The sequence below is a fragment of the Phascolarctos cinereus genome, unplaced genomic scaffold (assembly GCF_003287225.1).
Source record: "Phascolarctos cinereus isolate Bilbo 61053 unplaced genomic scaffold, phaCin_HiC Scaffold_5;HRSCAF=322, whole genome shotgun sequence".
Taxonomy (NCBI): domain Eukaryota; kingdom Metazoa; phylum Chordata; class Mammalia; order Diprotodontia; family Phascolarctidae; genus Phascolarctos; species Phascolarctos cinereus.
The window spans coordinates 298,922,346-298,938,510 of NW_027555958.1; the positions used below are offsets into that span (position 1 = coordinate 298,922,346).

At 49.0% G+C, this 16,165-nt stretch overlaps 3 protein-coding genes across 6 annotated transcripts; 2 read left to right on the forward strand and 1 right to left on the reverse strand.

The window, feature by feature from the left end:
• The first annotated feature begins 97 nt into the window (after positions 1-97).
• SCRN2 (secernin 2) lies at positions 98-4,192 on the forward strand. 3 transcript variants are annotated; one of them, XM_020997600.2, is made up of 8 exons: positions 98-174; positions 670-849; positions 1,118-1,299; positions 2,204-2,403; positions 2,649-2,867; positions 3,078-3,243; positions 3,392-3,572; positions 3,884-4,192. In XM_020997600.2, the coding sequence occupies exons 2-8, from the start codon at positions 673-675 to the stop codon at positions 4,049-4,051; spliced, it is 1,293 nt and encodes a 430-aa protein (XP_020853259.1). In that variant the 5' UTR covers positions 98-174; positions 670-672; the 3' UTR covers positions 4,052-4,192. The 3 variants fall into 3 exon arrangements, with proteins under 3 accessions (XP_020853259.1, XP_020853261.1, XP_020853260.1); XM_020997602.2 differs by lacking the exon at positions 98-174 and adding an exon at positions 188-211; XM_020997601.2 differs by lacking the exon at positions 98-174 and adding an exon at positions 370-522.
• A 101-nt stretch (positions 4,193-4,293) lies between these two features.
• Positions 4,294-9,533, reverse strand: LRRC46 (leucine rich repeat containing 46). Of its 2 annotated transcripts, XM_020997603.2 has the most exons (9): positions 9,399-9,533; positions 9,112-9,151; positions 8,901-9,000; positions 8,193-8,301; positions 6,660-6,706; positions 6,336-6,445; positions 6,049-6,118; positions 5,556-5,698; positions 4,294-4,789 (listed from the first exon to the last, which is right to left on the reverse strand). In XM_020997603.2, exons 2-9 carry the CDS (start codon positions 9,119-9,121, stop codon positions 4,440-4,442), a joined length of 939 nt encoding a protein of 312 aa, XP_020853262.1. In that variant the 5' UTR covers positions 9,122-9,151; positions 9,399-9,533; the 3' UTR covers positions 4,294-4,439. The 2 variants fall into 2 exon arrangements, with proteins under 2 accessions (XP_020853262.1, XP_078012134.1); XM_078156008.1 differs by having other exon boundaries at positions 9,112-9,533.
• A 67-nt stretch (positions 9,534-9,600) lies between these two features.
• Positions 9,601-15,110, forward strand: MRPL10 (mitochondrial ribosomal protein L10). The gene is made up of 5 exons (XM_020997606.2): positions 9,601-9,740; positions 11,990-12,159; positions 12,498-12,662; positions 12,907-13,051; positions 14,814-15,110. The coding sequence occupies exons 1-5, from the start codon at positions 9,689-9,691 to the stop codon at positions 15,068-15,070; spliced, it is 789 nt and encodes a 262-aa protein (XP_020853265.1). The 5' UTR covers positions 9,601-9,688; the 3' UTR covers positions 15,071-15,110.
• The last annotated feature ends 1,055 nt before the right edge of the window (positions 15,111-16,165 follow it).

The following is a 16,165-nucleotide window of genomic DNA, read 5'->3' on the forward strand; positions in this document are numbered from 1 at the left end:
GTGTCGAGTCAGGTTGGGGATGGGATGGGGAGGGGCGGGGCGGGGTGGAAGGCTCCTCCCGCCGAGGTGATGCTGGCGCGCATCCTGGTGGACAAGGCGGAAACTGCAGATTGAGAGGCGGGGCGGTGGCTCCGCCCCCTTGCCCGGGCCTTCCTGGGGCCACAAGTTGTAGAGGTAACAGAGTTCTGGCTGGGTCTGGGGATCTTGGAGGGTAATGGGGAGAAAGAACCGCTGAAGGGGCGTCCCTAGGCATGCACTGGAGGGGCAAAAGGGAAACTATTCAGTGTGTTATGTGTGTGGGTTTTTTTGGGGGGTGGGTAGTATCTCCAGGTTATATATTTGAAGTGGGGGGGAGGGGAGCCACGCAGAGGATTTCCAAGGTTTGCAGAGACGCAGTCATGCGTGGCCAGGAGTCTCTGTGCACTCTGTCGGAGGAGAGCCGGGCGCCCGTGTGCAACCTGTTTGCGTCCCAGTAAGAGACCGTGGGCACGCGGCGGAGGCAGAAAAGTTCTGCCCTTGCCTGTAGGTGCAGCCTGTGCAAGTGGACAGAGCCGTTGCTTGGGAACCTGGGAGTGGAGGGAGGACCTGGATCTGCAGTGGAGGACGGGCCAGGGGAGGTCACGGGGCTCCTCAGTGTCAGGCTTATGGCTAACTCTCCCTGCCCCACAGGCGATGGCATCTCCATACTCGTCCGATGCCCCCTGCTCCTGCGACTGCTTTGTCTCCCTTCCCCCGGCCTCCGCCATCCCTGCGGTCATCTTTGCCAAGAACTCAGACCGGCCCCGGGATGAAGTGCAGGAGGTGGTGTTGGTCCCTTCTGGGACCCATGCTCCGGGGAGCCGGCTTCAGGTGAGTATGGGGCTAGGAGGGAGACCCTGCCTGTAGTATAATAGAAAGTCAGGACATGGGTTCGGATTCCCATCTCTGACAGTACCTGGGGAACCTTGGGCAAGTCATTTTGCTACACATCTTCAGCTTCAGTTTCCTTCTCTGTAAAATGAGGAGGTTGGACTAATTGTCCTCCTAAGATCTCTTCTAGCCCTAGATCGAAGAATTTATGATCCTAAGGAGAGAAAGGGAGGAAACCTAATCATACCCAAACCTGCTCACTCCCCAGTGCACATACATCGAGGTGGATCAAGTGGAGAAAACCCATGCAGTGATCCTGAGCCGGCCAGCCTGGCTGTGGGGGGCTGAGATGGGGGCCAATGAACATGGTGTCTGCATTGGCAACGAGGCTGTATGGACTCAAGAGCCTGTGGGCCAGGAAGAGGCCCTTCTTGGCATGGACCTGCTCAGGTGAGGGACCCAGGACAGTGTGAGACTAAGGCTCTCCCCCTCCCTATATAGTGGGGAGAGTTCTTGGAGTCAGGAGAAGGCTGGGTTCAAATTCAGCCTTTGATGCTAGGTGGGTGATGAGTCATGGGTAAGTCATTTATCTCTTTGATCCTCAGCTTCTAAATCTGTATAAAAATAATAGCATTTATCTAATGTCTTAAAGTTTGCAAAGTGCTTTTTATTAAATATTATCTCATTTGATTCTTACAACCATGTTGGAAAATGATCCCCATTTTACATAGGAGGAAACCGAGGCAAATAGAGGTTAAATGATTTGCTCACAGTCAGACAGCTAGTGTCTGAGGCAGGATTTGAACTCATATCTAAACTACAGTAAAATTATACAATTAGCTACCTCAAAGGTTGTTATAAGAAAATGTACATAAAACATTTTGAAATTGTAAAGCACCGTATAAATGTCAGCTGTTATCTCTCAGGAATGAGTAGAGGTATGAACAATATGAAGGGGTAGCCCTACCAACAGTGCCACCTCATGGGTTTTTACATGAGTAAACATAAGAAGTATATGTTGACTTTCTACACATCTTTCTTTCCCATCCAGCTGACAAGAAAATCTGCAAGGGTCTTTGTTTCCATCCTAGCTACAAGGATGACCCCAGCAGACTAGGAATTCCCTCAGGCCTGGCCCTTTAGACTAGCAGCTCTCTGAGAGCAGGGACTTTTTTCTCTGGAGGTTAGTCTGGTATTCAGCATATATGTTGTGTGCCATTCTGGTAGAGAGACAAATTCCAGCTGTTAGGCTCTGTTAACTTGGGAAGATTGCTCCAGCATTCTGTCCTGACAGCTGCCACTGTGGCTGTGGGGTGCCCTGAATACCTGCGCCTTGAGCTACTTTCTTTATTAGGCTAGGATTAGAACGGGGCAGCTCGGCCCAGGAAGCCTTGAAGGTCATCACCAACTTGCTGGAGCAATATGGGCAAGGGGGCAACTGCCGAGAGGACCCAACCCCTTTCTGCTACCACAACACCTTTCTGCTGGCCGACCGAAAAGAGGCCTGGGTGCTGGAAACAGCTGGGAAACTATGGGCCGCACAGAGAATCCGAGGTTAGAGATCCCACCTGGCTCTCCTGAGGGACTGTTCCTTGCCTAACGTTAGGTTCCCCCAAATGGAGCAAACAGAAGAATGTGAGAGAATGGCTGGGGTGGGGTTAAGGAGGTGAGGAGGAAGCCAGGAATGAGCCCACAGGAAGAGGTGAAACTCAGTTTGGAATGACCAGAGCTCCTGCACCCAGGAAGGGACCTCTAACCCCACAGACTCTGGCCTTCTCTCCTTTTCCCCAACCCCCCAGAGGGTGCCCGGAACATCTCCAACCAACTGAGCATCGGCACAGACATCACTGCTGAACATCTGGAGCTGCGGGCCCATGCCCAGAAACAGGGCTGGTGGGATGGGCAAACTACCTTTGACTTTGCCCACGTCTTCTCACTGGTCCATCAACCTGTGCGCATGGAGGCTGCCAAGGCAAGATTCCAGGCTGGCCGAGAACTCCTGATGAAGCAGCAGCAAGGTGTTCAGATGGGGTCAAAAGAAGCAGGGGTTAGCTCAGGGTTATGAGGAAGACAGGGTTCAGGCACAGGTATAGTGTCACACCTTGAGATCCAGGAATCTTTGCCTTATGTTCTGGGTGGGGGGCTGAGTTGCCAACTGTGACACCTGTCCTGGGTTCTGTCGGTGGTGCTGGGGGTTTGCCTGACCTTCTTATTCATGGCTTTGGCAGGTGGCATCACAGCTATGACAATGATGGGCATCCTTCGGAATAAGGAGAGTGGCATCTGTATGGATTCTGGAGGCTTCCGAACTACAGCCAGCATGGTGTCTGTCCTGCCCCAGGACCCCAACCAGCCCTGTGTCCATTTCCTCACTGCCACACCAGACCCCTCCAGGTGCCAGGGAGAGGGAAGTGGGAGGTGGGGAAGGCAGCAGACAGACCCACAGAATTTGAGAGAAGGAATAGACAGGGGTGGGAAGGCCAATAGAATTTGGGAAAAGGAGCCAGGATGAAGCCTTACTCATGTCTCCCTTATCCTACAGGTCAGTGTTCAAACCTTTTGTGTTTGGGGCTGGGGTGGCTCAGACCCCCCAGGTGTTGTCCCCTACTTTTGGGGACAAAGATCCTGTTCAGACTCACCCACGCTTTCAGACCCAGGTGGATCGCCGACACCTACTCTACCGTAGGCACCAAGCAGCCCTGGGAAGGATGGAGAGTGACCAGGTGAGGGAAGGGAATTAATCTGACGGATTACTAAGGACTCCTGGATGGGAAGGATGCCCTTTTCTTCATTGCTTTTATAAGCTGGGCTCCTGGAAGGGTGACTGGGGGTGAGGCTCCACAGCTGGCTGGGTTCACTCCTGTGATGATTGATGCTATATAGCATCTCACACCAGTGTTCTTTCTTTTCTCTCTCTCTCCCCCTTCACCCTCACACACCCTGCACAACTCCAAAGGGCAAGAGGGTACAGGTCCCTCCTTGCCCTCTACATAAACTCCATCCTGGGGGTTAATCTCTTGTCTCTTTTGGGTAGGAACACGGACTACAGCTCCAGAAGAAACAGCAGAATCTGGAGCAGGAAGGACAGGAGGTTCTGAGGAAGCTATTGGCTGGGGAAAGGGCTCTCTCTCCCCAGCAGCTGGTCAGCCTCTTCCAGGCCTTTGTGGAAAAGGAGAGCCAAGTTTATGGCCAACAACTGTAGCCCCTCCAGTGGAGCGTCTCCCTAGGGCCCAGACTTCCTTGTTCATCAGGCTGCGGGAGGTTCGTTTTCTTCACTCGCCCTGGACCTTGCCCTGACCTAAAAGTTCTGACTCAATAAACATGTTTTTCTTCTCCCTGTTCACTGAATTTTAATGCTTGGTCTGCTTTGGGAGGAGTGGCCAGGCAGGTCACTGGAGTTCCCAATCTTAATTTCCCCACTCAGTAATGTGAAAGGAACATTGATTGGGAGCCAGAGACAGTTTATTAGGAATGAGCTTCTGTCAGGGAATGGGAATTTAAACACATGGCCATCCTTATTTCCCACCCTTTTATTCCTCCCATGGCTCTGCTGAGAGAGAAAAGGTGGAGTGTAAAGAGCCTGTGGCCTTTTATTTTGTGGCTCTGATGGCTGCCGTTGTGGTAGCGTGTTGAGCCTTGGCTTGGGGGCCTGTGGTCAGTCTTCCCCTTTTCTCCACCTTCACTGTGTTGCTCTGCGGCTGGCTGTCCAGGCCGCGGGGTTTCCTGGTGGCAGAAGGTGGTTCAGTGGGGCTGGCCCCTGCTGCATCTTGTCCAGACACTGGAGAGGGGCTGTGGCTCTTAGGTGGAGGGGCCCCTGGCAGCAGTGAGAGGTCAGTGGTCACAGGCTTGAATGCCATCCTGATCTCATGCTCCAGCAGGACCTCCCTTAGTCTCCTCTCCCTATGACTGGCCAGCTCCTGTTCTAGTTCCTCGAAGAAGCCTGTGGAGAAGGAAGCATAGACCCAGATCTCTGAATTTGGAAAGACGAGGTTGGATCCAGTGCTGTACCCCACTGTTGTTATAGCCAGGACAAGTAGCACAGATCAATAGCCAGGTACACAGCCTGCGATGCACCCAGGGGACTTACCCTGGAGTAACAGGCATAGCCAAGGAGTCTCTGCAGTCTATCCTATTTTTTATTTTTTACTTCCGCCACACAAAAGAAAGGCTAAGCACATACTGACTTAGACAACCATGATACTCTCCTCCATGAGGTGGAAACTTAAGTATCCAAACATGAACTTGTTTGTTGGACCTATGTCCTATGAAGCCTAGCAGCTAAGCATTGTTTCTAAACTGCTGATGGAATATAAGTACTGACAATGTCCTCTGAATGTGGCCCTCTGGGGCAGAATGAGGTCCAGCAAGTGCCTGTATCCTAGCTGACTGCTCTGGATTTACTGTGGAGGCTGAGGCAGAGAGTCTGGAAAAACACATAAGCTTCCTATATAAACTTCTCTCCCCACGAGACTTAAGGGGATACAAGGTGGAGAACAGGAAGGTTTGGTGGAAGAGTAAGTCACTAAATACGTTTATGCCTGAAGCCTGTGTACGGTCATGGATTTTCAGTCTTGAGCCAGCTCAGATTTGCTCCGCCCCTTCTCTCTCTTGCCTGTGGGTGTGCTGTGGCCATGACATTATCTTGGCTTCCCTGTTCCATCTCACACCCCTATCTGCCTGGTGGTCTGTATAGAAAGAACAGTCACCTCGTTCCGAACAGAAGGGGCCACTCAATTCGGGGAACTCGTCCTGGGTGTCTGTCACTTTGTTCTCCTCTGGGTCCTCCCATCCAGGCACCTTCTCACCATCTAGATCCAGAAGCCAATGTAAGGACTCTGTCACCATTTCCCTACGGGGAGGAAAAGATAGCATTGTGTTGGAGAGGTGCATCCTGGGAGCGCAAGAGCTCTTATCCAAGGTATTAAGGAAGCAGAAGAAACAGTCCCTTGCTCTGCACCTAGGTAGATATGAGGTGGTGAGCTCATAGCATGTTACAGATATCCAGTCGTTATCACATGGGACCTGGACCAGGCTGGGGGCTATAGAAACAAAGCAGTCATTGTGAGGCAGTCTAAGCAAGAAGGAACGGGGCTTGGGGATCATTGGGAAGTGGTGGGAGAGCAGGGAATATGTTCCCTCTACCCTATAAACAGCTTGGTTCTTTCAGTCCTTAGATCTGGCTCTCTCCCATTTACTTACCTGTAGCCATCCTGCTTGGTACAATCATTCCCAGAAAGATTAAGAACTAGGAGGTTCTGGGGAAGCTCAGCTACACAGGCAGAAGGAAGAAAATGAAATCAATTAAGACACGTCCCTTCTCACTCCCACCTTTGCCAAGTGCCAAGTTTTTTTTTTTTGGCAATCACCCATGACAGGCCCCTCAACCCTACCTTGCTCTCTTGAAACCTAGGGGGAAGGGAGGATTGGGAGAGCAGTGAACAGAGATGGGGGCTCGGTCCCCTGGGCCAAGACAAGGGGTCTCCTACCTAGTTGCAATGTTGCAATTTGATTGTGAGATAAGTCCAGGAGCTGCAGCTGCTGGAGACCACGAAGGTTTTCTATCTGTTGGATCTTGTTTCCTGCCAGGGTTAGGAAGCTGGGGGAGAGGGGAAATGGACATGAGGAGATCCAGATATATCCAGGATAATCAGAATAGTCCAGGAAAGGGACAAGACATGGTTCAGGAAACAGTGGAATGCAGAGCTGTGGATATTGGAAAAGAAGGGGAAGCTAGGCTACCTGTTCTGAAAGTGGACTCTGTGGATATTCCAAGACCCACACAACCCAGGGGGCTGAACTGTGTCACCTACCGTAAGCAAGGGAGACAGTCTAAGTTCTCAATTCGACGGATCTCATTCTGTAATAAGAAACATGAGGGTGGGGAGAAGTAAAAAAAGTAAAGCCGGAAGCATTCACTTCTCTCCTCTCCTCTAATCCAAGTACCTGGAGGATGTCTTCCCACGCTGGGGAAATGCAGATAACAATAATAACTCACATTTATATAGCACCATAAGGTTAGCAAAGCACCTTTTTCTCTTTTCAATAAGTCTCTGAACTAAGGATTACCTGCTTGGAATCATCTTCCCCTTTTTCGCTTTTAGTCCTGGGACCTTCCCATTCATCACCTGTAGCCATCCTACCTTCTATAGCTATTATATTCAGGGATGGTTGGACCTGGTACCTACAGCAAATCTCCAGCACATCTATTCTGGTACCAGCATCACAATGTAAGGGGACAGAGAGACCAGACCAAGGAGAGAGAGGGAAATTGGAAAAGCATTGCTATCTCATGCTTAGTAGGCACTCAATTATTTTTTGATCCGATTTGGTGAGACCAATGAGGAAAAGGTAAAGGAACTTGGTATTATTCAACATGTAGGAGAGAAGTTGGAGGAGCCAAAGGGAAGCAGTCTCTGTCTTAGAAGGGGTAGGGAAAGAGGCTGTTGGTTTCCATAAGAGGGTTAGACTGCGACATGAGAAAAACCTGATGAGGAGGCTATGGCACTATCAAGTGGGGGATTACAGGGTCTCCTTTTTAGAAGTCTTTGTTTCATCCAGCCAAGATTATTTAAATGAAGGCCTTCCTCAAGGAAGAAGACTGGACAGAATGGATTTACAGAATCACAGACTCTCAGAGCTGGGTAGGGACTTTTCTGTTACTTAGTCCAATCTATACCTGAAACATGAATCACAACAATCCAGACAAATGGTCTCTACTTGAAGACCTCCCTAGTGATAGGGAATTCACTCTACCATGAGTCAGTCCATTTCTTGGCTGCTCCTCTATCAAGATATGGAGCCAAGTATCAGAAAATTTTTCCTTCTAACTAAATTCTGTCTATAACTTTCATCTTTCTAAGATCAGTACTATAAAGGTCATCCAAGTACAATCTCCTTTTACAGATAGAGGAATTGAGGCCCAGAGAGGATAATGACTTAGGTAGAGTCATACAGGTAGTAATGGCAGGGGCAGGGTTTGAACCCAGAATCTATAACTCCTAATCTAACACACTTTCCACTGTGGCACCCGACTTTGTTCTTCTCAGAAGGGTCACTTTGAAGATGGATACCATGGGTACCCCTAAATCTGTTCTTCTCCATGGAATACGTACCCAGTTCTTTAGATAATTATTGTATAGCAAGTTTTCCAGCCTTTTCACTCTCTAGATCAACCTCCTCTGGGTATGCTCCTATTTGTCCATAGTTTCCCAAGATGTAACCCCAAGAACTGAACACAAAACTTCAGATGGGAGTCTGATCAGGCTGCTGTACAAACAGGGCTTTTTTTCAGGCCCTTCTTAGCTGAAGTACCACAGTGCCTTAGGGTGGTTGGGAAAACTCACCTCTTGAAGGTAGAGACTGTGAAGGGCTCGGAGGCCCTCTAGGTTTCCAATATAGCCAATGCCCTCTCGGTCTAGGCGAACAGTCTGAAGCACAGCAAGAGCCTGAGGCCTGGGAAGAAAGGCAACCATGGTGGAGTGATAGATTCACAGCTTCAGTTTCTCAGAGCCAGAAACAGCATTTCCCAGGAGGGAAGCAGTGCTGAAGGATTTTGATTAGCCCTTTAGCACATTTTGATTAGAATGTCCTTATGTTTGTATTAAGGTTTGTCAGACCCTGGCACAGGCTGGATTCAGGGTCTCCAGAGTAGCTGAAATTGCAATTTGAGAGATTTCAGTGAGTCCTCAAGAAGGACTGTGAAACTGATGAAAAGGGTAATAGAAGAAGGTTGTCTCTGAAGAGTTTTCTTTTTTTTCTTTTTCAAAGAAAAAGACCTTGGCCTATCCAAGACACCAGGAGGCAAGGATATGGATAACATGATTTCTGCAGGCAAACTGCCAAACCCATTTTTTTTCCCCAACTCTTTTTCAAATAGCCCAAAGAAGTTAACTTTCCCCAGTCTCAGCAGTTTTTTTTTTGTTTTGTTTTGTGGAGAGGAATATAGAAGGGAATGGTGAAGAAAGGGGCTGGTAAAGAATAGAATTTAGGAATTTTGGCTGGGACAGAACAAGAAGCCCTTGGGTCCACCTTCTAACCCATTAGATACTCACTTCACCTTTGAAGTATCCTTGTCTTTTTTGAAGGCCAAGTTCCTCTTGGCAATGAGGGCATCAGAGATGCAGACACCCACAGGGCTCTGAGCAGGAACAACTAAAAAGAAAAGAGGGCTCAGGGTCACACCCTTCCTAGGAGTGAATTTAGGTATTGACCCTCAAAGGTCGGGTTGAGCAGGGAAAACCTGCAGCTCATCTGTCTAGTTACCTCCACGCATGGCTTCCTTTGGGAGGTGGGCACTGAACTCCTGGGGGAGGAGGAGAGAAGAGAAGATGAGCAGTTTGGAGCCCTTGGAAATACTGAAGCCAGGAGAGGGGGGAGAAGAGAGGCAGGGGCTGGGGGAGGGATACCAGGGGAGGGAAGCGGGGTCACCCTTGTTGCAATGGGGAGGAGAAAGGGTGCGAAGAGTTGAGAAGCAATGGGCAGGGTTAAAAGGGATCTAAAGGGGAGCTCAGAAAGCAGCACTCTGGGAGACCGCCATGGGGAGACGCTACTGGGAGTGTTGGGGCTGCAGGAGCCTGCAGGCATCAGAAAAGGTCTGTCCTCAGCACCCGGACCTCGTTGCTAGGACACGAGGACGCTTTGATCTGCGCCTGCGCTAGCGTGATCTCTAGGCAGCGGGGCGGGACTGAAGAAAGGACAGGAAAGGAGAGCAAAGGAGTTCGGAAGGTTGCCGCAGGCTCCTCCCCCGTGCGGGGCTACAGCTTCCGGTTCTGAGCCCGGAGCCCCATAATCCTCTGTTCCTTCCATCTCCAACCGGGACCCGTACAGATCTGTGGCGAAGATGGCGGTGGCCGTGGTTGGAATCCTGGGCGGCCGGCTCCGGCCCCGAGCTGGTAAGGAGTGGGGAGCGTCTTCACGGAGCAGCCTGGGAGACGCCCGGAGCCCTTCGGCCAAGGACCCCGGAGGCCTGGCGCCCTTACCGACCTTTGACCCCTCTCCCTCTTCTGTGACCTCTGGACCCAGCCGGTTACCTCCCTGACCCTAGCCGGCCTTGGTGACCCCTGACCCCAGCAGGCCTTTTCCCAGTGTGAGTCCCAGCATCCCCAGGGCAGCATCTTATTCGTGGGACTGCTAATATGCACTGGCCTCAGCCCTGGGGGGCAAGTGTGGTAGAGGCTGGGGCCGAAGCTCCGGGGGACCTGCCATGTCTCTGGGACCAAATATAAACATCCCTGTATGGAAGGAGAAGCCCTTCAATCTGGCCCCATCCTACCTTTCCAGACTTACTACACATTCAGCCAGACTGGCTTTCTTGCTATACTCACACCATAGCACCGACATCCCATCTCCCACCTCCTCGCCTTTATACAGGCTGTTCCCCTTGCCTATAATGCATCCTCCCATCACCTCGGTCCCATAGAATCTCTGGCTTCTTTCAAGACTTAGCTCATTCCCCACCTCTTAAGCAGGACTTCTGATCCCCCCAATTGTTTAGGGTCTGTCTTCCTATGCTACCATATATAAGACTTTGTGTGTAGTTTGTATCTCCTGGTCTCTGTTGTTTCTTTTCAACAGAATGTAAGCTTTTTGAGGGCTGGGACTATTTTTTTTTTTTGCTTTTTGCTTTTTAACAAGGCAAATGGGGTTAAGTGACTTGCCCAGGGTCACACAGGTAGTAAGTAGCATGTGTCTGAAGCCCGATTTGAACTCAGGTCCTCCTGATTCCAAGGCCAGTGCTCTATCCACTGCACCACCTCGCTGCCACCAGACTATTTTTTTGTTACATTTTTCGTCTTGTATTCCCATTGCCTGGCACAGTTTCTGATACATAATAATTGTTTGTTGAATGAATGTTTGGGAGTAGAGGTTTTGCCTTGTCCTTAAAAGGAGGGATTTTTAGTGCCTCTCCTCTGGGTCTTTTGGGTCTCTATCTCCAGCAGCTGTTAATAGATTCAAAGAAGAATGGGGTTGATGTTTATTTTTCTATATTATTTTAGAGCTTGCAGGGAACATAGAAGCCCATATGGAAGAAAAAGCATGGGACTTGACATTTGTGGACCTGAATTCAAATCTTGGCTCTGTCACTTACTGTGGCCTTGGGCAAGTCACTTTCCCTCTCTGGGTTTCAGTTTCCTCTTAGGTTGTTTTTCTTAAGCCTCCTCTAACTTGAAATTTGGTCCTATGATCCAGTTCAGTCTATACATTTTGAAAATAAAGAAATAGTAGATGTTATTTACATGACTTTCAGGACCTTAAGGTTATGAACATTCCTCATATCTTATTTGAGCTTCACAAAAAAGCCTTTAAGGTACTTGGTATAGGTCTTATCTCCATTTACAGATGAAATAGACTCAGAAAGTTTAAGTGAATTAATTGCCCAGGGTCACACAGTGGATTTGAACTCTGTGTTTTCAGTCTTTAGGTCCATTCTAAAATTGTTTGTTAAAATTTTTAGCTGTTCAGTTAACAAGCATTTAAAAAATTAATCGGCCCTACTATTCTTCCTCCCTTATTGAGTGAATAAAACAAATGGACAAATAAAGCTCTCAATATATACCTGCATAATCTAGTCCCCCCCCCAAGAAAAATCTCCACATTACTTATATCTAAAAATGTGTGTTTCTTCGATTTAAGTTTATCACCTTTCTGTCGGGAGGTGAGTGGCCGTGTTTCATCTTCGTTCTTTTGAGCCCATTGTTTCTCATTGTATAGATTAGCGTTCTAAAGTCTTTCAAAGTTGTTTTTCTCTTTAATGTATCATTGTATAAGTTGTTCTCTACATAGTTCTTGCTCAATTTGTCTTCCTGGGTTCCCCTGAAATTGTCCATTCCTGACTTCAGTTCTAGTTGCCTTTGTACTATACCATGTTTCCTCTTAGTGTTGCTTCAGGTCTGGAATGGTAATAATTACTGTGATGTTTTTCCAGAAGAGGTCAAAACACTTTATCCCTTGTCTTCCTTGTCAGAAGGAAAAGCTCTAGACAGTTAGTAGGTGACTGGTTCAAGGTCACATAAGGGTAATAAGAGGTAGGCTTTGACTGTATAATTGTCTCTGTTGAGAGGGAGGGAAGGAAGGCTTATTTTAACTCCATGGCTTTTATTCACGGTAGACCTTATACCTGTTTTATCGTCTGTCTTGTCAGGCCAGCTGCCCACCATCCAGACTGTTCGCCATGGCTCCAAGGCTGTTACCCGACATTTTCGAGTTATGCACTTTGAGCGACAGAAACTGATGGCACTGACTCAGTATATCCCCCCAAAACCTGTCATTCCCCCATGTTGTCTGTCCCCCCCCCCCAAGCCACCCTCGGAGGTAAGGAGGGGTACGAGGCCTCTGGAGGAATACCTGAGATGAAGTTAGCTTTGTTTCCTTGGCCAAAGGGGTTTTGTTGATTCTGAGAGCTTGTAGTCTTTTCAGAAAGGCTTGTAGAAATCATTTTGTTCATGCCTCCAAAATAGGGCTTCGTGAGGTAGCCATGCCATTAGGTATGTGTGTGTGTGTGTGTGTGTGTGTGTGTGTGTGTGTGTGTGTGTGTGTGTGTGTGTGTGTGTGTCTGTGTGTGTGTGTGTGAAGGGGAAAAGGCCAGCAAATACCCAGTACCTGTTCTTCATAAAATGTCTCTCTCCCCTAAAATGTATTCTCTCCTTTAGGAGTTGGGCTTGAATCGATTGCTCCGGAGGGAGGTGACAGAAGTTTTCAGAAAAAACCGAATGATTGCTGTATGTCAGAATGTGGCTCTGAGTGCTGAGGACAAGCTCCTTGTCAGGCACCAGCTTCGGAAACACAACATCTTTGTGAAAGTCTTTCCCAATTCAGTAAGGAAGGGGCTGACATCACTTCTTGCCCTTATTTCTCGTTCCTAGGCTACAGCCTCAGTGTCTGTTTCCCTTTCCTCATTCCCTAAGCTGAAACACCCTGGGGAAGCTAGAAAGAGACTTAGGCGGGGGTGGTGGCTCCCTGTTCCCTTTCTACTTCCCATCTAGTTGTCGACAGGTATTGAATGCCGGGGGTGGGGTGTGTGCTGTTTCTGGCTGCCAATTCTCCTCTCCCTCCTCCCAGATCCTGAAGCCATTCCTGGCGGAATCCAAGTACCAAAACCTGCTACCTCTCTTCATTGGGCATAACATGTTGCTGGTGAGCCCAGAACCCAAGGCCAAGGAGATGTTTCGGGTCTTGAAGAGCATGCCTGTCCTACCACTACTTGGTGAGAGGCCAGACTGGCTGAGGGGAGATGGAGTTGGTGTTATCATCACCTGGGAATGGGCACCAAGGGAGAACCATAGGGAACATTCTAGTCAGATTATGCAGGTCACCTCAGTCTTCCTTAGTACCCTGGATCTGGTGTCCTAAAGTAGAACCCTCTACTGAGCACTGGGGAGACATAGCCCCTAATATCCCACTGTCAAGGATAATGGGGGCATTGGGACATGTGTAAGTGAAGATTTGAAATATGTGTTTATGCTTATATCTACATGTGTATATACACAAATGCTAAGCATTTGTAAACGTCATTGCTAAGGTGACAGGTTGCTCAGGGCCAGATAGAATTAATAATGCAAGACTTCCTGGACTAGTTGGGGAAGAGGGAGGAGTGAGGAGACAGTCTTGTCAGGTTATTAAAACTGCCTGCTGCAAGGCTGGGAAGTGGAAGAGGCTTTGGGGAATCCATTGCTGGAACTGGAAATCTTGTTGAGAGTCAAATAAGAGTGTTTGACCTTAAAGCACTAAGTGAATAGAGACAGCTGGGTAGTGCAGTGGATAGAGAGCCAGCCTGGAGTCAGGAAGACCACAGGTCAAATGCAGCCTCAGATACTTGTTTTGGGGAGGTTGAGGGACTTGCTTAGGGTCACACAGCTAGTAAGTGTCTGAGGCCAGGTCCTCTTGGTTCCGGGGCTGGTGCTGTATCTGCTGTGCCAGCTAATGCCCCCTCAGACACTTACTGTGTAACCTTGGGCAAGTCACTTGTTTGCCTCAGTTTCCTCATTTATAAAATAGGGAAGATTTGTTGTCAGGATCAAATGAGATGATATTTGTAAAGTGCTTTCCAAACCATAAAGGACTATATAAATGCTTGCTAGAAATGTTAGCTCTTACTGTTTGGCAGGGATGAAAAGTGTTTGTTCAATAGACAAATCCAGGAGGGCTTTGATGATGACAGTCATCAGCAGAAGCCCATGACCCACCAGTCTCCTGTTATTTCCTCCAGGCTTAGAACCTGTGTCAGCCTCAGTCCTCACTCTCATTTGCTGTCATATCCAATCCACTGCCAAGCCTTGGTGTTCTCGCCTTCATGACATCTCCTGTATCTATGCCTTTCTCTCCACTCCCACAGGCCACCACCCTAATTCAGCCCCTCCTCCTCTCTCCCCTACTGGCTCATCTCCCTGCATCAGTCTCTCCCCACGTCAATCCATCCTGCACTCAGATGCCAAAGTGATTTTCTAATGTGTAGGTCTGACCATGCCTTATCCCGGGAGTTTCACCTCCCTCCAAGCTTCCAAAGCTTAAAACTTTTGGGATGTTATGTGTAAAGTGCTCTGTTTGACATCTAAAGCACTTCATTGTGCCGCCCCTTCCTGTCTTTCCAGCCTTCTTACACCTTCCTCTCTCTCCATGTATTCCACAGTCCAGCTCCCTGGGCTGGCCTTTGGATACTTCCTCAAATGCCACACTTCATTTCCCATCTCTGTGCTTTTGTACTGTCTGTCCTCCAGGCCTAGAATGCTCTGCCTCCTCACCTCCACTTTGTTGTTTCCCTGGCTTCCTTCATGACTCAGTTCAAAGCCCACTTTCTGCAGGAGGCCTTTCCTGGTCCTCTAGGTGCTAATGCCTCTGTATATAGCGAGTTATTTACACGCTAATAGGGGAGACAGGGCATGGACTTTAGTCTCCAGAGGATAGCTTAGTACTTGGCGCATAAGTCCTTCAGAAATGCCTGTTGACTGACATTCCCCATTTTCTTCCAGGTGGCTGCATTGATGACACCATCCTCAGCTATCAAGGTTTCCTGAACTACTCCAAACTGCCCTCACAGTCTTTGATGCAAGGGGAGCTGGTAGGGGGCCTGACCATCCTGCCATCTCAGACTCACTCCCTCCTACAGCACCAGCCCCTTCAGTTGACTGCCTTGTTGGATCAGTACATCAGACAGCAGCACATAGAGGACAGCGAAGCGCCCAGCACTGGACAGCCGGCTTCCGCTGACCCTGTAACAGACACTTAGCTGGGTGGGGCTCCGCGTCCATAAATGTCCTTTGACCCAAGAGCCTTTGATCTCGTCTGTGTGGGATGGGGAAGAGTTCGGAATTGGGGATGGAAGTGAAGCGGGTGAGGAGAAGAACTCCTTGTCCTAAGCCCCGTAGCACCCTGATACAATCCGGGTAAACAAGGCTGGGAAACCAGGGGCCCAGCTACTGCTGCCAGCCTTCCTACTCATAGATAGTTACAGATCACGTTACTCACAAACTGTCTCTCATTCCCATTTACAAACAAAGAATTGGGCTCATCAAGATTAAGTGATCACTAAGGGTCAAGCAGCCTGTAGTGGTTGAACCAGCACTGAAACCCAGGTTCTTCTAACGCCCAGATCTAGCACATTTCCCGCTGTGTCCAACCACTTAGCTTCCTTGATCCCAAAGAAACTTGACCTAGGTAGAGAAAGAGAGCCATGAGTAATGGTGGGTATTCAGGAGTCTTTGCTCCTTCCACCATTGCTAGATGAAGTATCATGTCTTCCACTTCTACAGTAGCTGAACTCCTGGAAACAGGAGAGGGGACAAAAAACTAAGGAACTGGGGGAAAGAGGGATGGAGCTAAGGAGGAAATATTGAACTTGTCATCTATGTATGGAGTGCCTTGTGTACCTAGCCCTAGGGAGCCAGTGTAGGAAGGAAGCTTAATTCTCTGCCTTTGGAGAGTCTAGAATTCTTATGAATTCCCCCCCCCCTTTTTTGGTGAGGCAGTCAGGGTTAAGTGACTTACCCAGGGTCACACAGCTAGTAAGTGTCAAGTGTCTGGAGCTGGGTTGGAACTCAGGTCCTCCTGACTCCAAGGCCAGAGTTCTATCCACTGTGCCACCTTAGCTGCCCCGGCATAAGAATTCTTACCCTCTAAAAAGCTCCCGTTCTGTGGAGGAGAAGAGGTAGGCCAAAATAGAAGTCGTTAAGGTAATCCCTGGACCTAGCAGAACTGGGGTGAAGTTGGGCAGGGGAGCAGGAGAATACAAAACAGCACTTGATTCTAGGCCCAAAGCAATGCCCACTGTCCTGTAGCCGGGGACAAGCATGGCCTTGTCATCGAGGTTCTGTAGCTGCTGTCT